The sequence below is a fragment of the Camelus ferus genome, chromosome 2, assembly GCF_009834535.1.
Source record: "Camelus ferus isolate YT-003-E chromosome 2, BCGSAC_Cfer_1.0, whole genome shotgun sequence".
Taxonomy (NCBI): domain Eukaryota; kingdom Metazoa; phylum Chordata; class Mammalia; order Artiodactyla; family Camelidae; genus Camelus; species Camelus ferus.
In genome coordinates this window covers 30,031,283-30,048,438 of record NC_045697.1, presented here as the reverse complement: position 1 = coordinate 30,048,438, position 17,156 = coordinate 30,031,283, and the positions used below count along the sequence as shown (strand labels likewise).

Sequence of the window (17,156 nt, the reverse complement as noted above, 5' to 3'; positions counted from 1 at the left end):
GGAGGGGTGGCACATGACTTCCCAGAAGTCTGTTTAAGGAAGGCATAAGCCTTTCTTCTCATCCCTCCTTTCTCCTGGCTCAGATGTGGACGTGATGACTAACGCTCACACAGCCAACTTGGACCAGCAGGTGAGAGGCTGTGAGCTGAGGATGGTGGAGTAAAAAGACAGAAGGAGCCTGGGCCCCGATGACCACAGAGCCCCTGCACCAGCCCTGGATTGCTCACGTCCAGACCACATTTGTGTGAGTCTGATATAAAACTCTATCTTATTTAAGCCACTGGTAGAATTTTCTGCATTTCCCAGCCAAATGCAATCCTAATTGATAAAATGAGACAATACACACTCTAGATAAATCTAACATTTCCAGGCATTGGATAGACCTGTGAAGTTCTCTCAACTTTACATAGAGATATGGGAGCGCCACAGATGGCCATTTTTAGTTAAGTCATGCTTCACCCAGTGATACTGACTACTCCTCAGGTCCTGTGACATCGTCTAAGGTGACAGCTGTTCACAACAACAGGCGATTTCAAGGCAGTTGCTAGTAACCAACTGACTGAACAAAAGGAGAAGTTAGGAGAGTTGCAGAGACCAATGGCTGGCTCAGATCACAGAAGAGCTGGACTAGTGGTAAGAAACATCAATAATGAGAAGAAGTCAGATTCCCAGAGAACCCAGCAGGGAAACTATCTGGCAGAGCTTTTAAATAGTTTAAAAAAGATAATCCATCTATCACTATCCAAGTTCAAATTTAATATAAAACCAACAAACATTTAGATTTCGCAAATCCAGACTGAAACTTACCTTTGTACTTTCCCTAAGTATCCTTAACTCTGTTGCGCTAAATGAAAAATTAAAGGACAAATAAGAGTTAAGACTGAGAAACAAAGTGTTGTTTGATTGAGTGGTGTGTTTATTTTATTTTTAAAGGAATTTAGCTTAAAGGACTTTGTTTATGTATGTTATGACCAATAGGAAAGCCTGGTCCATTTATTCATACATGAGCCAGCCTGGTTTGAGCCAAATGCAAAGAACTATTAGAACTATTAGCTTTAAGGAAAAAAGAATAAATCATTAAAAAGTTGGAGCAAACTCTTGCTTTCAGTATTAAAAGAAAAACTGTAAAGTACAGAATGTCCCTCAACAAGGTCTCATTAGTGCATTTAGTTTGCATGTTAGAAAAAAGAGGAAGAACCAGTCCTTAATTACCTGCGCTGCAATACAGGTCTTATCCAAACCCACGGATGCTACTGATTACCAGTGAGCCTTACCTGTTCACTAAGGCTTGCTGGGTGGGGCTGCTCCCTCCCCAGTAATGCTGGTACTTTGGGTGAGTTAATCAATCTTAAAGAGGAACACACAGGCAGCCACGCACAAAACACTCCACTCTTTCTTGGACAAATTCCTACCTTAGGTCAGTCTTTCCCATAATTAAATAAACAAATAAAGCTGTGACCATTGTAAAACATGTTTTCCAAATTTCCAGGTCATTCAAATACAATGGTCATAAAACACACATCTGAGAAGAGAATGGTTCTAATTTTTCAGGGCCTGTCCAGGGTGGATGCCCAGGCCAGAACTTGGCTGACGTTACCTCACTCACACCAAAGTCCTGAGGGGTAAGCAAAATGACCCTTGGGTGGAAGTGCACAGCAAGTCTTCATTTTTGTATAATACTGTATTGTTTAATTCAGGCATTATTTCCCCAAGAAAATAAGCACTGAGCTCTTTGGTATCCAAAGCCATATACTGACAGATTGAATTTGCTCTTTTGGAATTAAAGTTGGAGAGAGCTCAGATCCCCCATTCTCAGAAGGGAGTAAAAGTTCAGGTATGTGTGGGATGCACGAAAGATGTCATCGGTGCGACAAGCAAGTTGCTTCCTTGAGGGCAGGGCATCTCTGGCCTGTGCAATTCGACCATGTGGAACTGTAATGATCTTAAATACAAGCAACTGTGTTGCCTTCCTGCCTTGTCTAAACCTCATGGGATGAAGAAGGAAAGCCAGGTTACCTTTCTCATCTGAGCCAGCAAGCCTTCAAACTCCTTCAGGTTCAGCGTCGTTCCACTGTAAGATGCACAGCTATTTGCTGCTTTGCCCAGCCAGTAAATGGTCACTAACACCTGGGAAACAGAACCACGCACAAAGAATTACTTCTAAGCTAACGGGTCAGTACTGCTCCCTGAGCAGGAAAGCAGGGGGAGAGACTGTGCAACATTAATTTACAAAAACCACCATCCAAGAGGTAACCATTCCATGCAAATCATTTTAATAAGAACCCAAGACTGCGTCAGTCAACACAAACACGACTCAGCAGTTGAAATAAGACTCCGGTTTTAGAAAAAATCTGGTTGTGAGAATGTGACCTACAAGACAGCAAGAAGGAAAAATACATCCTCTAAGATTATTTTTGTGTCATGAAAGTTTCAAAACCAGGAAGCCAAATTTTTCAGAAACTCTGGCGTCCTCACCCAAACAATGAAACAGGTTGTCAACTCCTTTTGCAAGAGGTGCTTTTAAAGGCCCGTGACTTCTACTTGTGGGCACAGAGATTCTAAGACCAGAGGCAAAATGTTTTCAAAGGAGTGATCAAGGTTAATTAGTGGTTTCCAGCACAAGAGCAACACAGTATATCTAATTAAAGTCAGAACGGAGCAAGGTAATGAGGAATGCAGTCTGCAGATATGTAGCTTTGGGGTACAGTTAGAGTCCTACTCATCTGCGACGGGAAATTTTTAGCCTGGACAAGGCTACTGCCAATTAACAACCTTGGATGTCTAAGGATGTCTGTGAATATTCACTGGTCTGAAGCTACAGTCCAAAGTGAACTTTGTTCTGTCTTTCCAAAGAAACTGTCCACAAAGGCAAATAAATGGTCTTTACATTGACTTTCCCACAGAACCCAGCAGGGGTCAGCTGAAGATGACCTCCTTAAAACTGAATTATTGGGACTGGAAGCCTATGAAAATGCTAAGAATATTATTTTGTTTTCACATTTGGCCTTCTTGCTTCAGCCAGGCTGGGAAGTATTTCTTGTACCTCCCTCCACTAGCGAGGCCAGAAAATGCTTTGGACAACATGATTTGTGTTCACGCTTCCAGACAGCAGCAGGCCCACAATATGGTTCTGTGCATCAGTGCTACGGTGTCATTTGGTTTTCTACCTCTGTGGGAAAATGTTACTTCAGGAATTCTTCAGAACTTCCAGAAATTCTTCTTTAACTCATTGCTTACAAATAAATTTCCAGCGAACAGACAATTGCAAATGTCAGGACATGAACTAGGACCATAAAATAACTAATATGTGCTAAGACTATGAGGCTCCCTTGAGAAGAATAATAGGAGAATGGACGACAGAACCGTGATGTGTGTTAGATGGTAGGTTTTCTGTTTAAAACTGTATGATGAAAAATGGCATATATCCCTGGTTTTACAGAGGAAGAAAAAGGAGATAACAATGAGAATGTCACTCAAATATAACAGCGGTCTGGAAATTTTTTTTAAAGAGGAGGGTCACAGCCAATTTAAAAATTTTATATACAGAAGCCGCTTCTTACATTCTTCAATTTAAACTTAAAGTAAAAGAGCACTAACATACTTGCCTTTGGAAAATCAGATCTAACTCTTAAAAGTTGATTTGGGGAAGTACTAATAAAAACTCAAAAGATTAATAGGAAAATACACAAAAGGCACAGGCCGACGACAGTCAACATTATTTATATTAAGCTGATCTCTTCCCCAAAACAACTTGCCCAGCTGCTTAATTTAATGGTCCCATCTGTGCCTACCAATAGGAAGACACTAACGTTAGTGCTGAGATAGAGCACTTTGTGTTTAAGAAACCAAATTACAAACAGAGCGTGAGCTTTCATTTGTTTATTTCAGGATTGAGCCCTTATCTAAAGAGAACCGTCCCCACCCCCAGTCTACCATTTTTATTTCTATCACAATCGTGAATTATTCTGTTAGAGGCATATATTCTTGTTTTCTAAGAAAGATTCTTTCTAGCAAGGCATTCAAGAGGCATTCAACTTATGAGCTACATTGAACCATCAAAGTGACAAGGAAAAAAGTTTGGAAAGTGAAGTTAAAACACTTACATTTTTCAGCTTCCTACTATAATCAAGGCTCCTAATCAAGGAAAAGGAAAAGAAAACATGATCAGTATAGCCGTTTCCTCACTCTGATCTTCCCTTCAACACCTCTAAGGAGTACCTGAAAGCTAACAAGTATCATGAAGTCAGCGGAATACATTATTTTTAAGGTCCATGATTAAGGATTTCAGGTACGAAATAAAATTGTTTAGAAAACAAAACATAGAAGGATAAGGTGGGATTAAAGTTCCGTAGTACACCATGGAAAGATGAATGCTTTGTAACATCTGGAAAATGAAGAATTCCACTTAAAACTAGGACTGTTTATATTTGTATTCTCAAAGCTTAGTTGTTAAAGGAAAATTTTGCCTTGCTATATATATCACTGTCAAGTTGAAATCTGACTGCACTTCCAAAATCTTCTTTATACAAGTACTTTTAACAAAGGTCTAAAACCTTAATTAAATCAGAAAATACACGTAGAAGAGGCAACACTGTCCAAATATGTGCTCTTTTCTGCTATGGACGTAAATTAGCATTGGGAATTAGCCATAAGCAGGAAAATATGCGTGCTATGTTCAAATATACACACATGCATTCTTAAATATACATAAATGTTTATTCTTAAATTATAAACAAAAAAAGCTACTGGATGGTACTTTCTAAATATTCATACATTGAAATGTAAAAATTTCTCCCAAAGTATCCCAAAGTTCCTTTAACGTGTCAACAAATACTAGGAAAAGAAATGCAGCATTTCTTTTTCCGCAAAACTTCAGCTTAGAGGCTGGCTGTGGGGGATTGGGGAGGCGAGGGAGGTGTAGAAGGTAATTCCACTATAAACCAGTCAAGAGTTCCGTCATATATATAGATCCCAATTACTTTCTTGCTGCATATTCTGACCCAAAGTATATATTAATGAACAGATGCACAACTTCAAGTCAACTGAGGTTTAAGGGAGTAGAAAACGTAGTATATACTAAGGAGAAAAACCATCAATAGAGACAGATTGAAGGAAGTAGTGGTCCAATTTGGATTTGATTAAGAGAATGTTTTCATATTTCCCCCCTGTTAACATAAAGAATGTCATTATCTGCTGAGATATTTGCACGGATTTTTTAAAATTTAACAACAAAAACAAAAAAAACCCAAATGAAAACAAACAAAAATCTAAAAAAGATTTGAAATTTTTGTGAAAAACAACTTAAAAACAGGGGCCATGAAACTTTTTCTGCACTGACAATAAATGTTTTTTGACTAAAATTGTGACCCAGTTCTAAAAAAGTTATGCTTGGCACATAGTAGGAGCTTACAAAATATTTGTTGAATGACTTTCACATAACAACGAATTATGTGAAAATGCTTTGAAATTTTTCAGAGACATTCTTGGGAGCGATCCAAAGGCTATCCTCATTTTCATTCAATTGCTGCGATTCCCTGGCATGGTATTTGCTGCACGCCCTGCTGGATGGTGTTTACATTTCCCATCAGCGTTGTCTGGCACCCCTTACAGGTAGAGGTCACGAAATTACACACAGTCATCACTTACAGGTTATCTCTTTCTCTCTCTTTTTCTTTCTTTTCTTTTCTTTTCTTTTCCTTTCTTTTTTTTCTTTATAGTCTACTCAAGTTACTTCTCAAAAAACAAAAAAAGTAAGAAAAATTACCCTCAATGAAAGCTCATCTAAAGAAGTATTTTTAAAAAGACAATTTCAGAAAGGCATCAAAATTTCCTCTTTGAGATCTACCCTCTACCTTATTCCTTACACTATTAACTGGTGTCAGTCGGGCGCTCTCCATCTCTGCTAATGTTTGGCTTAACTTTCAGAGGGGAAAGCAGAGAAACATTGCCACTCTAATTTCATCTACCATAGCTAAAAAATCTACAATTTATGTAGATGTTACAAATGTGCCCTGGACAGTAGCAAGTTAAACCAACATCACTCACAGAAAAGTTGTGAAGCAGATAGCTCATTCCGTGCCCAAATCCTCCATAGTACTAGAGTTTCTAAGTACTGTAAACGAATTTATGGTATAATTTTTAATACAAAGTTCTTTATGCTCTTCTAAATATTCATACAGTGAAATAAAATTTTTTTCTCCATAACTATTCCAAAGTCAACCTCCTACAATGCTTCTGGACCATGCCTCACACCAGGCTCATCCTTGCCCATTACCTTTACCACACCGACTACTCTTCTTTCTCTTTGTAGACATCAAGTTTGTTTCTCTTCCCCAGCCTTTCTACCTGCCCCTTCTCCACCCTGAACATCCTGTAGACCTTTGCATGGCTGGTTCTTGCTTCTCATTCATGTGTGACCCCTCACCTGAAATGCCACCTCTTTAGAGAGACCATTCTTGACCACCTTTTTTATCCCCCCTGGTTTTGTTGAGATATAATTCACATAAAACATTATCTAAGTATAAAGTATACAGCACAATTATTTGATAAGTGCACATATTGCAATGGTCACTATCTTTTACATCATCTATTTCATTATTATTTTACTTTCTCCTTAGCACTTACTACTCTCCGCAATTAAAAAAATTTACTTCTTTACTTGTCAAAGGGTATAAATTCTATGTGAATGGGGAGCGTGTTCTCTAGTCACTGGAAAGCATCTGACACATAGTAGCTGCTCAGTAAATATTTGTTGAATGAAGGAATGAAAAATGATAGTCATAGGGGAAGGTGATGGAGAAGTGTTGTTTAACGAAAATAATAATACTCAAGTGAAGGGAAAACTTAAAAGGGAAGAAAATGAGAGAAGAAATGCAAAAGGGGAGATAGATGGGAAGTAAGATAAAGAAGGGAAGGGAGGCACAGGGAAGAGAAGGAGATGGAGCAAAGAAGCAGAGAGAAAGATAAAGAAAAAAGACAGAGAAAAGCACAGGAGAAGGCGAAGCTGGTCCAGTAATTGAGAACTGACTGTGTGTACCACTGGTCTAAGTGACTTTAGGCTGCTTTCTGTGCCTTTAAATTAAAGTCTCTTTCTTTAGAAGTTGGTTTAGCCATCTTCCCAGATCTGCATGAGCAAGCATTAGCTAGAATCATACCTGAAGGAACATTCTGTCCAATTCCATTTTATTGATGAAGACACAACCCTACTGAAGCAAGGGAGCTTGCCTAGGATTGTAGACCTAGGGAGCAGCAGATGTAGGGGGGACCCCAGATTTCCTGATGCCCAGTTTATTTTCTTTTAATTGAAACAGAGTTGATTTACAAAGTTACATTAGTTTCAAGTGCTCAGCAAAAAACCTATAACCATTATAGGTTATGACAAGATATTGAATAGACTCTCCTGTGCCATACAGTAGGTCCTTGCTGTTTACATATTTTATATATAGTAGTGTGTGTATGTTAATCCTAAACTCCCAATTTATCCTTCCTCACCCCCTTCTCCTTTGGTAACCATAAGCTTGTTTTCTATGTCTGTGAGTCTGTTTCTGGTTTGTAAATAAGTTCATTTGTACTTGGTGCTCAGTTTGTGTAGATAAGCAATAAAGGTAATATGATTTCTGGAATTTCTAAAACCAACCAGTCTCAGAAGTCTTCTGGTTTAGTAACATATTGATTTAGAGTGGCTCTTAAAAAAAAATGCAGCTGCCAACACTGTCAAAATGAACTTTCCTTCACCCCCCAAAGCAATGTGTGTGTGACTAATTATTACCTACCATGTCACACAGTTACTATTGTTTCTGATCACTTGCCACCCAGGTGAAACTATGAATGTGAGATGAGGCAGAACCTGAAACAATTTCCTAACATGAATAATGATTTATAGAGGTTGGATTTAAGTACAGAAATAAATGGAGCATGTGAGGACTAAAATGAAGTTAAGGGTGGTTTCCACATTTGAACATAGTAATTTTTCTTCTGTTATTTTTGCCCTTAACTAAAAATTTTCCATGAGAAATATTAAAGAAAAGTCAAAAGGTACAAACTTCCAGTTATGAGACAAACAAGTTATGGGATGTAATGTACAGCATGACGACTATGCTTAATAATACTGGATTGCATGTTTCAAAGTGGCTAAGAGAATATATCTTAGAAATTCTCATCACAAGAAAAATAAAATTTATGTGGTGACAGATGTTAACTAGATTTATTGTGGTGAACATTTTGCAACATATGCAAATACTGAATCATTATGTAGTACACCTGAATCTAATATAATGGTGTATGTCAATTATACTCCCCACCGGCCCCCGCCCCCACAAAAGGCACACTGACAACAGAGGAGTGACTTTAAGAGAATTGTGGCTGACTGTGCCTTATTCCCAGTCATGCATCATAAAATACAATATCAACTCCAACTTGATTTCATTTAGTAGTTTCCATTTTTTTCCCAATTATTTTCCCTCATCATTAAAAAAGTCAGTATCGGCAAATAGTGAAAAATTAACAGCTCTGAATTTTGGTTTCTCTCTCTTTTCTGCCCTTTCATAATAAAATAACCCAAAAGTCATGAAAAGGAGATGTGTAGCCAATCCAAAGACCCTATCTATGTAATTAAGCTTATTATTAAAGCATATTCATGCCAAATATTGTTTGACTAATTTGGAAAGTGTTTTATATGAATTTGGTAGAGTCTAAAGGACTTCTAAACTACAGGAAAGTTATCTCTACCATGTCATAAGGACTTTTCTTCTCATTACGCTGGTCATGAGCTATTTCTTTATAGAGAAGCACATTGCTTTTCTTTTACTATAACATTCTTTCCCAAGAATTCTTTGGCCCCAAACCTGGCCCCCTGAATAGATACAGTCAACAATAGCCAAATGGCTAATGATCCATCTTCAAACAACTTGATCACTGACACATATGTGAAAACAGTTACAAATGTAAATGAAGAAGAGATTTCTCCATAATATATTGCCTTTTTTGCATAATAAACAGGGTTCAGATCTGTTTACTGAGTTTGCAGTCTTCCAAGAGCCTATTCATATGCCCAGTTGGAGCCAATAAAAGCTTTTTGTCTAACTCGAACAGATTCTGTGTAGACTTCTCTCTTGCCTCTCCCTCTGTTAAGTTTCACCTAACATTTTTTTCTCCTTGTCTCTAAAATTCTAACTCTACATGCATGATTTTTGCATTTCAAAAAATTATGTTTAATCAGAATGAAGGCTATGCACAAGGGAAGGCCAACGCATCCTGTTTTGAAAGATGAATTTTTACCTCCACATTTTTATTTTATTAGGCACGCCCAATTCTCTGCCTCTCAGACCTTACAACATCATCAGAAACCTGCAAGTCTAACCATAAATGGGTTTCCCTTAGACATAAATCGTGCATTACTTACTTGACTGTTACTCTGTTGGACGTATCCTGCAGGTCACTCGGGTCAAAAAGTTGAGATTCTTTAAGGCCAAGCTCTTTACAACCTCTCAAGAATAATATGATATTGTCCTGGAAGGAAGAAAAGAAATCTAAGTCTATATTATTTTATATTATCTTTATGAACCAGCCTTTCTTCCTAGTAGCCCAAATTACTAGAGACATGTCAGTTACTAAGGCAGTGAGAGTCAGGTGTGAGTCATGGCTTGTTGGATAATAAAAATCATACTTGCTTAGGAAATGCTGGAGTAAATAGACACTTCAAACTTCTAAAGCCACAGCTATATCAAATTCTTGTTTTCCCCTCTACCTTAACACATTTGTATAAAACTGTAAGTTAAATGCCACTGAAAAGCAGAACTTAGCAATTTGAGGGGAATAGTACTCAAGAACCCCCATTGCTTTAAAGTTTTGTCCATGTCTTATTGCCTAGAATCTCGTTCAAAATTGGTATTTTTTTTCTTAAAAATAGGTTTTACTACCCAACTTTCACCTTTGACAACTTTTTCTTTTTAATTGATCTTCAAAAATACATACTTCATCAGTGGCTTTTGCCCAATAATACCTCTTTGTGGACTATAAACTGAATTAAATGGGAAGAAAATCTAGACTTAATTGGAAAGGGAAAAGTGAGAAGGCCTGGAAATCTTTCAAAAATTATGTCAAAGATCTTCTTCCTAGTAAAATAAATCTCTCCAGCAGGTACAAATTTATTTTGAACTGGCAGAGTGGCAGGCACAATTTACAGCTGAGGATGGTTCTGGTCTTCATCTATTGGGAGTCATTAAGAACAAACAAATGGCTCTGGAAGGGACTGCACATTGTGAGTCGCCCTTTTGGAGTTCCAGGATATTAGCAGCAGGTTCAGCAGCTACAAGCCTCTAATTATCCTCTTCCTAAAAGACTTCTGACGAGTTAACTGGCCCATCAGGTAGTTCAAACTACAAGAAAGGAATGATCAAGGCTGGCTCTGATCAAGGGGAGTCCATCTAAATGCTCTAAGAAAAGATGCTACGAAAATCTGAAATGATGGCAGTGGTAAATGAATCATATATTCATCCATGTGCAATTCAACAAAGCGAACAAGAAGCACAGTATTTCCCAATTACCAGGGTGTAGGCAGGATTCTAAGAGGACCCCCAAGAATCTCACCACCTTGTGAACACAACCTGTACAATCACCTCCTCTTGCATGTGAGTAGAACTTGTGCCTGTGATGGAATATCACTCTGTGATCATGTGATTAACCAGCTGGCTTTGAGCTGGTCAAAAGAAAGATGCTCAGATTGGGCCTGACCTAATCAGGGGAGCTTTTAAAAGAAAGTAAAGTCAGAGTTCCTGCCGGCTAGGAGTTCTATGGGTTCAAGGAGATGCATTCTGTCAACAACAACATGAGCTTGGAAGAGGCTTGGAAGAAGCTCAGGTAGGACCTCAGCCCCCACCAACACCTCAGTTTCAGCACTATGAGACCCTGAGCAAAGAACTCAGTCATGCCATGTCCATAATAACTGAGATAATTAATGGGTGTTGAGTTAGGATGCTAAGTTTACAGTGATTGTATTATGCAGCAATAAAAAAATTAATACATCCAGGCTCAAAACAAGAGCAATAGCAATAAATTGCCAATCTTTATATCACCTTTATTACACGCCAAGCATTCTTCCAAGAATTTTACATATATTAACTCATTTAATCCCTGCACAGCCTTATGAGGTAGGTGCTACTTTTATCCTCATTTTACAGATGAGCAATGTGAGGCACAGAACAATTAAGCATCTTGCCCAAGGCCACACAGCCAGCAAAGGATGGAAGTTCAAAACAACATGGGATCTATGAAGAACTCAAGCCTCAAATCTGAGGCTGGCACCAAAAAAGATGAGGCTATGGAGTCAGGGGCTGATCATGGGGACTTTGAAGGCCATGGAAGGCAGGCTGTGGTTGTCACTGAGGGGCAAGGATCTGAGGAATGAATGCCCAGATCTGCAGCATAAGTAGACTGTTGGGGGTAGACCTGGGGGAGGTAGACAGTGTGCAGGAAGGACCTGGGAGGAACCAGACAGGAGACAGGGAGACCAATGAGGAGATAGCACAGTGTCTCCCCCCTTGGAGGGTGGCCCATTCCAGAAGGTTTTCTTTCCTGTTCCCCTGGATGTTTTCAATAGGCAATTGCCACCATTCATAAGACCTCCTGTAGACTGACAGTGAGCTGCTCATGGTCTGAAGTCATCCACACCCTAGCCAGTCTCTCCTCCAGTAACTTTGCACATTTTAAAATTATCCAGTTTCTCTGTGGAGTTTCTCTATTTTTCCCTCCCACCTCCAGGGGTTTGTAGATGTTCAGGTGAGTTCTTTCTAGGGCATGCAGCTATCTTTCTGGTTGGCCTCTGAGCTCTGAGGGATTCTTGTCCAGAGGAAAGCAAAGGGTGGGTCCTGGAACTCTCTAGGAATCATTTGGGACCAAAATGAAAGGAGCAGACCTGTGACCACCGTGTGGTTCCGTAAGAAGCCCATGACTGGCACCTTAGATCCTCAAGAGAGACAAGAAGGTGCCCTCCCCACGTGCATTCCTGGGTACGCCCCTGAGTGCCATGCTGTCTTCAGCACACAGATTGCAAACACAGAAGCACTGTGTTGCCAGCCAGGCTGGACAGTTTAGACTAGGAGATTTAAAGAATTGCAGGTCTCCTTTCAGCTCCTTGCTGCAACCTGATGATGCTGGAGGGGAGCCAGACCCCAGTCAGGAGAAAAGCCAGAAGGAAGAGCCCCCCCGCCCCCAGCCAAGAGCTAACAGGGGTGGCGACCGGAGCGGGCGGGAGGACTGTGCCTTTAATTACAGAAGATGCATCTTGCAAATTCCCATCTGCCCTGCTCTTCACACTGAGTTTTTTCCACATTTCAATTCCAAGCAAGACTAATGTCTTAGTGTCTTAGCTTCAGAAGCCAAGTAACACAACAGCGTCTCAATCCTGGGGTAGAAGGAGTGGAGACACTGATTCACCACAGTGACTATTCTATTCAGCTCTTACTAATGTAGTATTGCAAACTCATTAAGAATTAGGCTTCAAAAGAAGTTTTTAAAGGACTCTTCAAAAAAGACAATGCATGATAAAACAAAAGTTGGAGATTGAAGAGGCATGATGACCAAATGCACCGTCTGACCTTTGATTGGACCCTAGATCCAAAAAAAGGAAAGCAGATAAGGCTATAAAAATCCAATTTAAATATGGATTGTTGTTGGATGATATAATTGAATGTTAATTTTCTTAGGCATGATGATGATGGCATTGTGATTATATGAGAGAATGCCTTTATTTTTAAGGGAACGTATGAATTATTTAGGGACAAGTTGTGACTATAACATAATTTCAAATGGTTCAAGAAAAAATATGTACGTGTGCACGTGTAGGAGAGAAAAAGACAGAGAGGGGATGATGTCTGCCTGTTATGGAGAAAGAGATAAAGCAGATACAGTAAAATATTAGCAATCAGTGAATCTAGATCTCAAAGGTTGGCAAATTTTTGCTATAAAGGGCCAGATAGTCAATATAGCTTTGTGGGCCTCTGGTGGTCTCCATCAAAATGACTCAGCTTTGTCCGTCATTGTAGCCAGACAAATACATAGACAAATGGGAATGATCTGCATTTCTATTCAGTTTATTTACCAAAGCAGGCGTTGGGCTGGATTGGGCCCACAGGCTGCATGCAGTCCACTGGCCCTGTTCCAGGTTACTCAGGTGTTCACTGTGCCTTTTTTTCTTTTTTAACTTTTATGTACACTTGAAATTTCTCCCCCAAGTCTGGAGAAAAGGTTTTTAAATTTGTAAAAGTGTACTCAACTCCATAGGGTTGTGGCTTCACTTGCAAAACCAGTTTCATCAATTCAAGGGAAAAATAATGGCCACCTCAGAGACAACCACTGCAAAGTCCTGGAGGTCAATGCTCAAGTGCTACCGATGGAAAGTTACCATTTCTGGCTCTCGGGAAAGTGCTGTAACATGAGTCTCAATGCAACACAGGTGCGGAACATAAAGTTCCTAAAAGAGTCCACTTTGTTCTTGACTAGTATTAATATATAGATTTATACTGCTGTTTATGTAACTACTATGCATTTAGTCTTCCTTGTTCTTGGCCCAGTGGCTTCCCATTTCACTCATCTGTGGGCCTGCCCTCTGTATGAAAACACTCCCCAGGGGCGTGGGGTGGAGGCCTGCGCTTTTTGCCCTCCCCGGCTGGGGCCTCTTCTTTGAAGAAGACCTTGTACTTTTCTCCACTTCCTTCTCCTCCGAAGGCAAGGTGAAGGCAGGCCCAGGATGGTCTCTACCGCCAGGGGGTAGCAGGGGCCCTGGCATGTAGTAGGTGCTCACTAAATATCGAAAATAAATTAAGTACTATATTCTAGGCACTTATAAGAATGAAAAACAACAACAAAAATTTCCCATCCTCATGGAGTTGACATTCCAGTAGATGAAATAATAAGGACTTACAACAGAAGTATCTTATCTCCAGGATTCAACTTCACCATCTATCAAATATATGGATTTGTTCAAGATACACATAAACAGAGGTCTGTTTATGAAAAAATGTCTAATCAAACAATGAAAATGAGAGAAGAACAACTCTATCACGGAACACAGTGCAAAAGCTTTGGAGTCAGGAGGACTCCGTTTAGAATCCCAACCTTACCTGCTTATTAGCTATGTGGCCTGGGGCATGTTTCCTAACCTTTCCGATTCTGGAATCTCTAATCTGTGAGGTGGGGGATGCCACCAACCTTATAGGGATGTCAGCATTACAGAAACTATATACTAAGAACACAGCCTAGGGTCTGGCACCTTCTGGGCACTCATATAGGAGTTATGCATTATTATTGACATTACTGTCAACTCAAGTCAAAAAGAGACCGCAGAGGATGAAATGAAGAACAGTTTCTTCATCCATTACACCCGTAAAAAACAGACACGGTGTGTATTTATAGCCCTTGCCAGTTACATGGGAGATGGTTAAAAAAAAAAGGTAATTGCAATTATTGCTGTTTAGCTAATGATAGGAATCGCCAGCTTGACACTTTTATACAGGCTGCTTCAAACTTAGGTGCAAGCTATGTATCAAAAGCTCTTTTGTAAGATGGTGGCTTGTAAGTCATCATTTGTAATTATCTCACAGAAATAATCTTTGCATGGTGGTCCTCAGTTTGGGCCAGAAAAGCTAACTTAATCCAAAATGTACCCAAAGAGGAGTCCTAACTACACTACAGAACCTAACCACTCAGCAGAACAACGCTTCAGTGGGAAAGTACATTCAGACCAGGCACATGCTCTAGGCTCTAGCGGATGGAAGGTTCCAGAGAACATAGAAAAGGCTTCCTAAGCCCAAGGCAGCACCTTGGGAAGGACGGGCAGGAGTGAGAGGGGAGGGGTCAGCAATTCATTCCTGAGAGCCCCCTGAGACACTTCAGTGTCTCACCCAGGTCTTTCTCTCCTGTCTTCAGAGGACACGCATGGACCTTCTTGCTACCTTTCCCTTAGCTGTCATTTCCCACTAGAAAGTGGCTCATCTCCTTCCCTGGGCCACTGTGAAGCAGCGTGCAGCTCTCTGGCTCGGAGGATGGTACTCAGTGGTTCTCTAGGGAAACCAGGCAGGTAGTGAGAAGCCCCCTGCTCTGTCCAATCTCCTTGGTTTACTTCCCTTACAGCCCATAGGGAAAAGGCAACATGATGATGGATTTGGAGTTCACAGAAAATGAAGGTAATGCTCATTTGGGGCTCATTTGAGTTTCCAATGAACCCAGATACCTATACTGCCAGGTATTTAAAATGCAATAGATACAAAGCATCCGTATAATCTTCAATTTCTTTAAAAGACTAGGTTGAGATATCAACATGTAAACTAAGACTGCATATGGTGAACTTACTATTTTAATATATTTTCTATAATAAATATTTGCTTTCAAAAATTTTTATAAGGATTAGGATATCTCAGAAAGATCTGCGAGTGCAGCAGAGAAGACCTGGACCTCTTTGGAAAATCAGTAACTAACACCAATGTGACTTTTCTCTTCTAGCTGTCAGGCTTTTTTTTTTTTTTTTTTTTTAATGGTTTTTGTTAGGTTTCCTGCATGTGAAGCAAACAAACTCCCTTTAACAGAAGTGCAATTTTGAAATTCAGAACTTAAGGAAGACATTATCAAAATATCTCTAGGAACATGCCCCACAATGAACAGAATTCGGGGATTTCCTGTATCTGCCGTGTGTGCACCGCTGCTCTCCTAACCTGCATGGGTTCTAGCCTGGCTCCAGGAATTGGCGGATGTCCAGCGACAGTCAGCACTCACCTGACTTTCAGTGCATTTGGATTTGCCAGGAGCACTTAATGAGGATACTAGGCCTTCCACTGAGAGGCAAGAGCCACTCACTCTGCCTGGGGGAGTTCTGGGGAAGTTTGACCCAGAAGGTGGCTGCCTGAAGGAGAAGAAAAAAATTTATGGATGGGAAGTGAGCAGAAGCACAGCGGGCTGCAGGGAGAGAATGAAAGGCTGGGAGGGGAAGAAAGTTATGAGAGGCACGCTCGACAGAGCTGTGAGAGACTTGGGAAGGACTGTCCTCTAGGCAGTGTGGAATCCAGGCCAGCTGATGAGGGTGGGAAGAGTCCTGGATCCGACCTTTACTTTAGGAGAACACGTTGGGTGGCAGCAGAAGAGATCCACTGGGTGGAGGAGAGGGTCTGAGGATGAGAGAAGGACAAGAGCTCGGGGAGGGATGTGGAAGCCTGAGCTCATCCAGAAGCAGCAGGGGCAGACAAGGGCAAGGACGTGAGCACCCCTCCTTGGCTTGGCACTTGAGCGGATTGTTTGAGCAGAGGATGAGGACGAGGAGAGGGGGTTGGGGTGACGCGGAGTTTCTTAGCCACTGAGACGATCTTAAAGAATGGAGGGAGGGGAGATGTGTGAGAAGTGGAAATAATGAAGTAAGCTTGGAATATTCCATATTCAAAGCTACAGCTCACTGGGAGCTTATATTTGGGTCTACAGCTCAGAAGTGAGGCCCCAGCAGAACATGCAGGATTGGAAGTCACTGGGGTGAGGACACAGCAGAAGACTAAAACAGGGCCACCCCGAACACCGATGTTTAAAGGATGGTTAGAGGTGGAGGAACCCCCTGTGCCTGAGGAGAAGCAGATGAGAGCAGGAAAAGATCCAGACAAGACTGACGGGAGGAACCAAGAGCACTATGCAGGGAGCACTTGGGCCCAGTGCCCAATGCGGCAGCGTCACATCTAGGAAGGACCCCAGCTCCTCCACTTAGCCGCTGAACAACCTGGGGCAAGCTGCCTACGTGGTCTCCACCTCAGTTTTCTCCTCTAAAGCCCAAGTCCTTACAGTGGCCTAATGGCCCGACAGGAGCTGGTGCCACTGCCTGGCAAAGCCACCCCACCTCACTCCCTCTCCCCGCAGCCAGGCACAGCTCCTGCTGGTCTTCAACCAAACCAAGTAGATCCCTGCCAGGGCCTCAGCACTCTCTTGTTCTCACCTAGATACTATCTAGAATGATCTCTCATGTATCATAAGTAAACCTTCAAGAAATACACATGGAATGAATGAATGTTCATTCACCATAAAAATGAGGCTACTCATGTCATAGGGCTGTTGTGGAGCTAAGAAAATGTAGGTAAAGTGCTTAGGAAAAGAACAGTGTTTGGCACAATAGATGTTTTCCACTTGATACT

At 40.8% G+C, this 17,156-nt stretch overlaps 1 protein-coding gene across 17 annotated transcripts in view; it reads right to left on the bottom strand.

Moving 5' to 3' along the window:
• Positions 1 to 17,156, bottom strand: part of LIMCH1 (LIM and calponin homology domains 1) — a 307,050-nt gene that overhangs the window by 83,954 nt on the left and 205,940 nt on the right. For all 17 annotated transcript variants that reach the window (XM_032496570.1, XM_032496606.1, XM_032496578.1 and 14 more), the window contains exons 4-6: positions 9,401 to 9,507; positions 4,104 to 4,134; positions 2,017 to 2,127 (exon numbers count right to left, since the gene is read on the bottom strand). In XM_032496570.1, the coding sequence (XP_032352461.1) occupies positions 2,017 to 2,127; positions 4,104 to 4,134; positions 9,401 to 9,507 (249 nt within the window). The remainder of the gene's footprint in view (positions 1 to 2,016; positions 2,128 to 4,103; positions 4,135 to 9,400; positions 9,508 to 17,156) is intronic.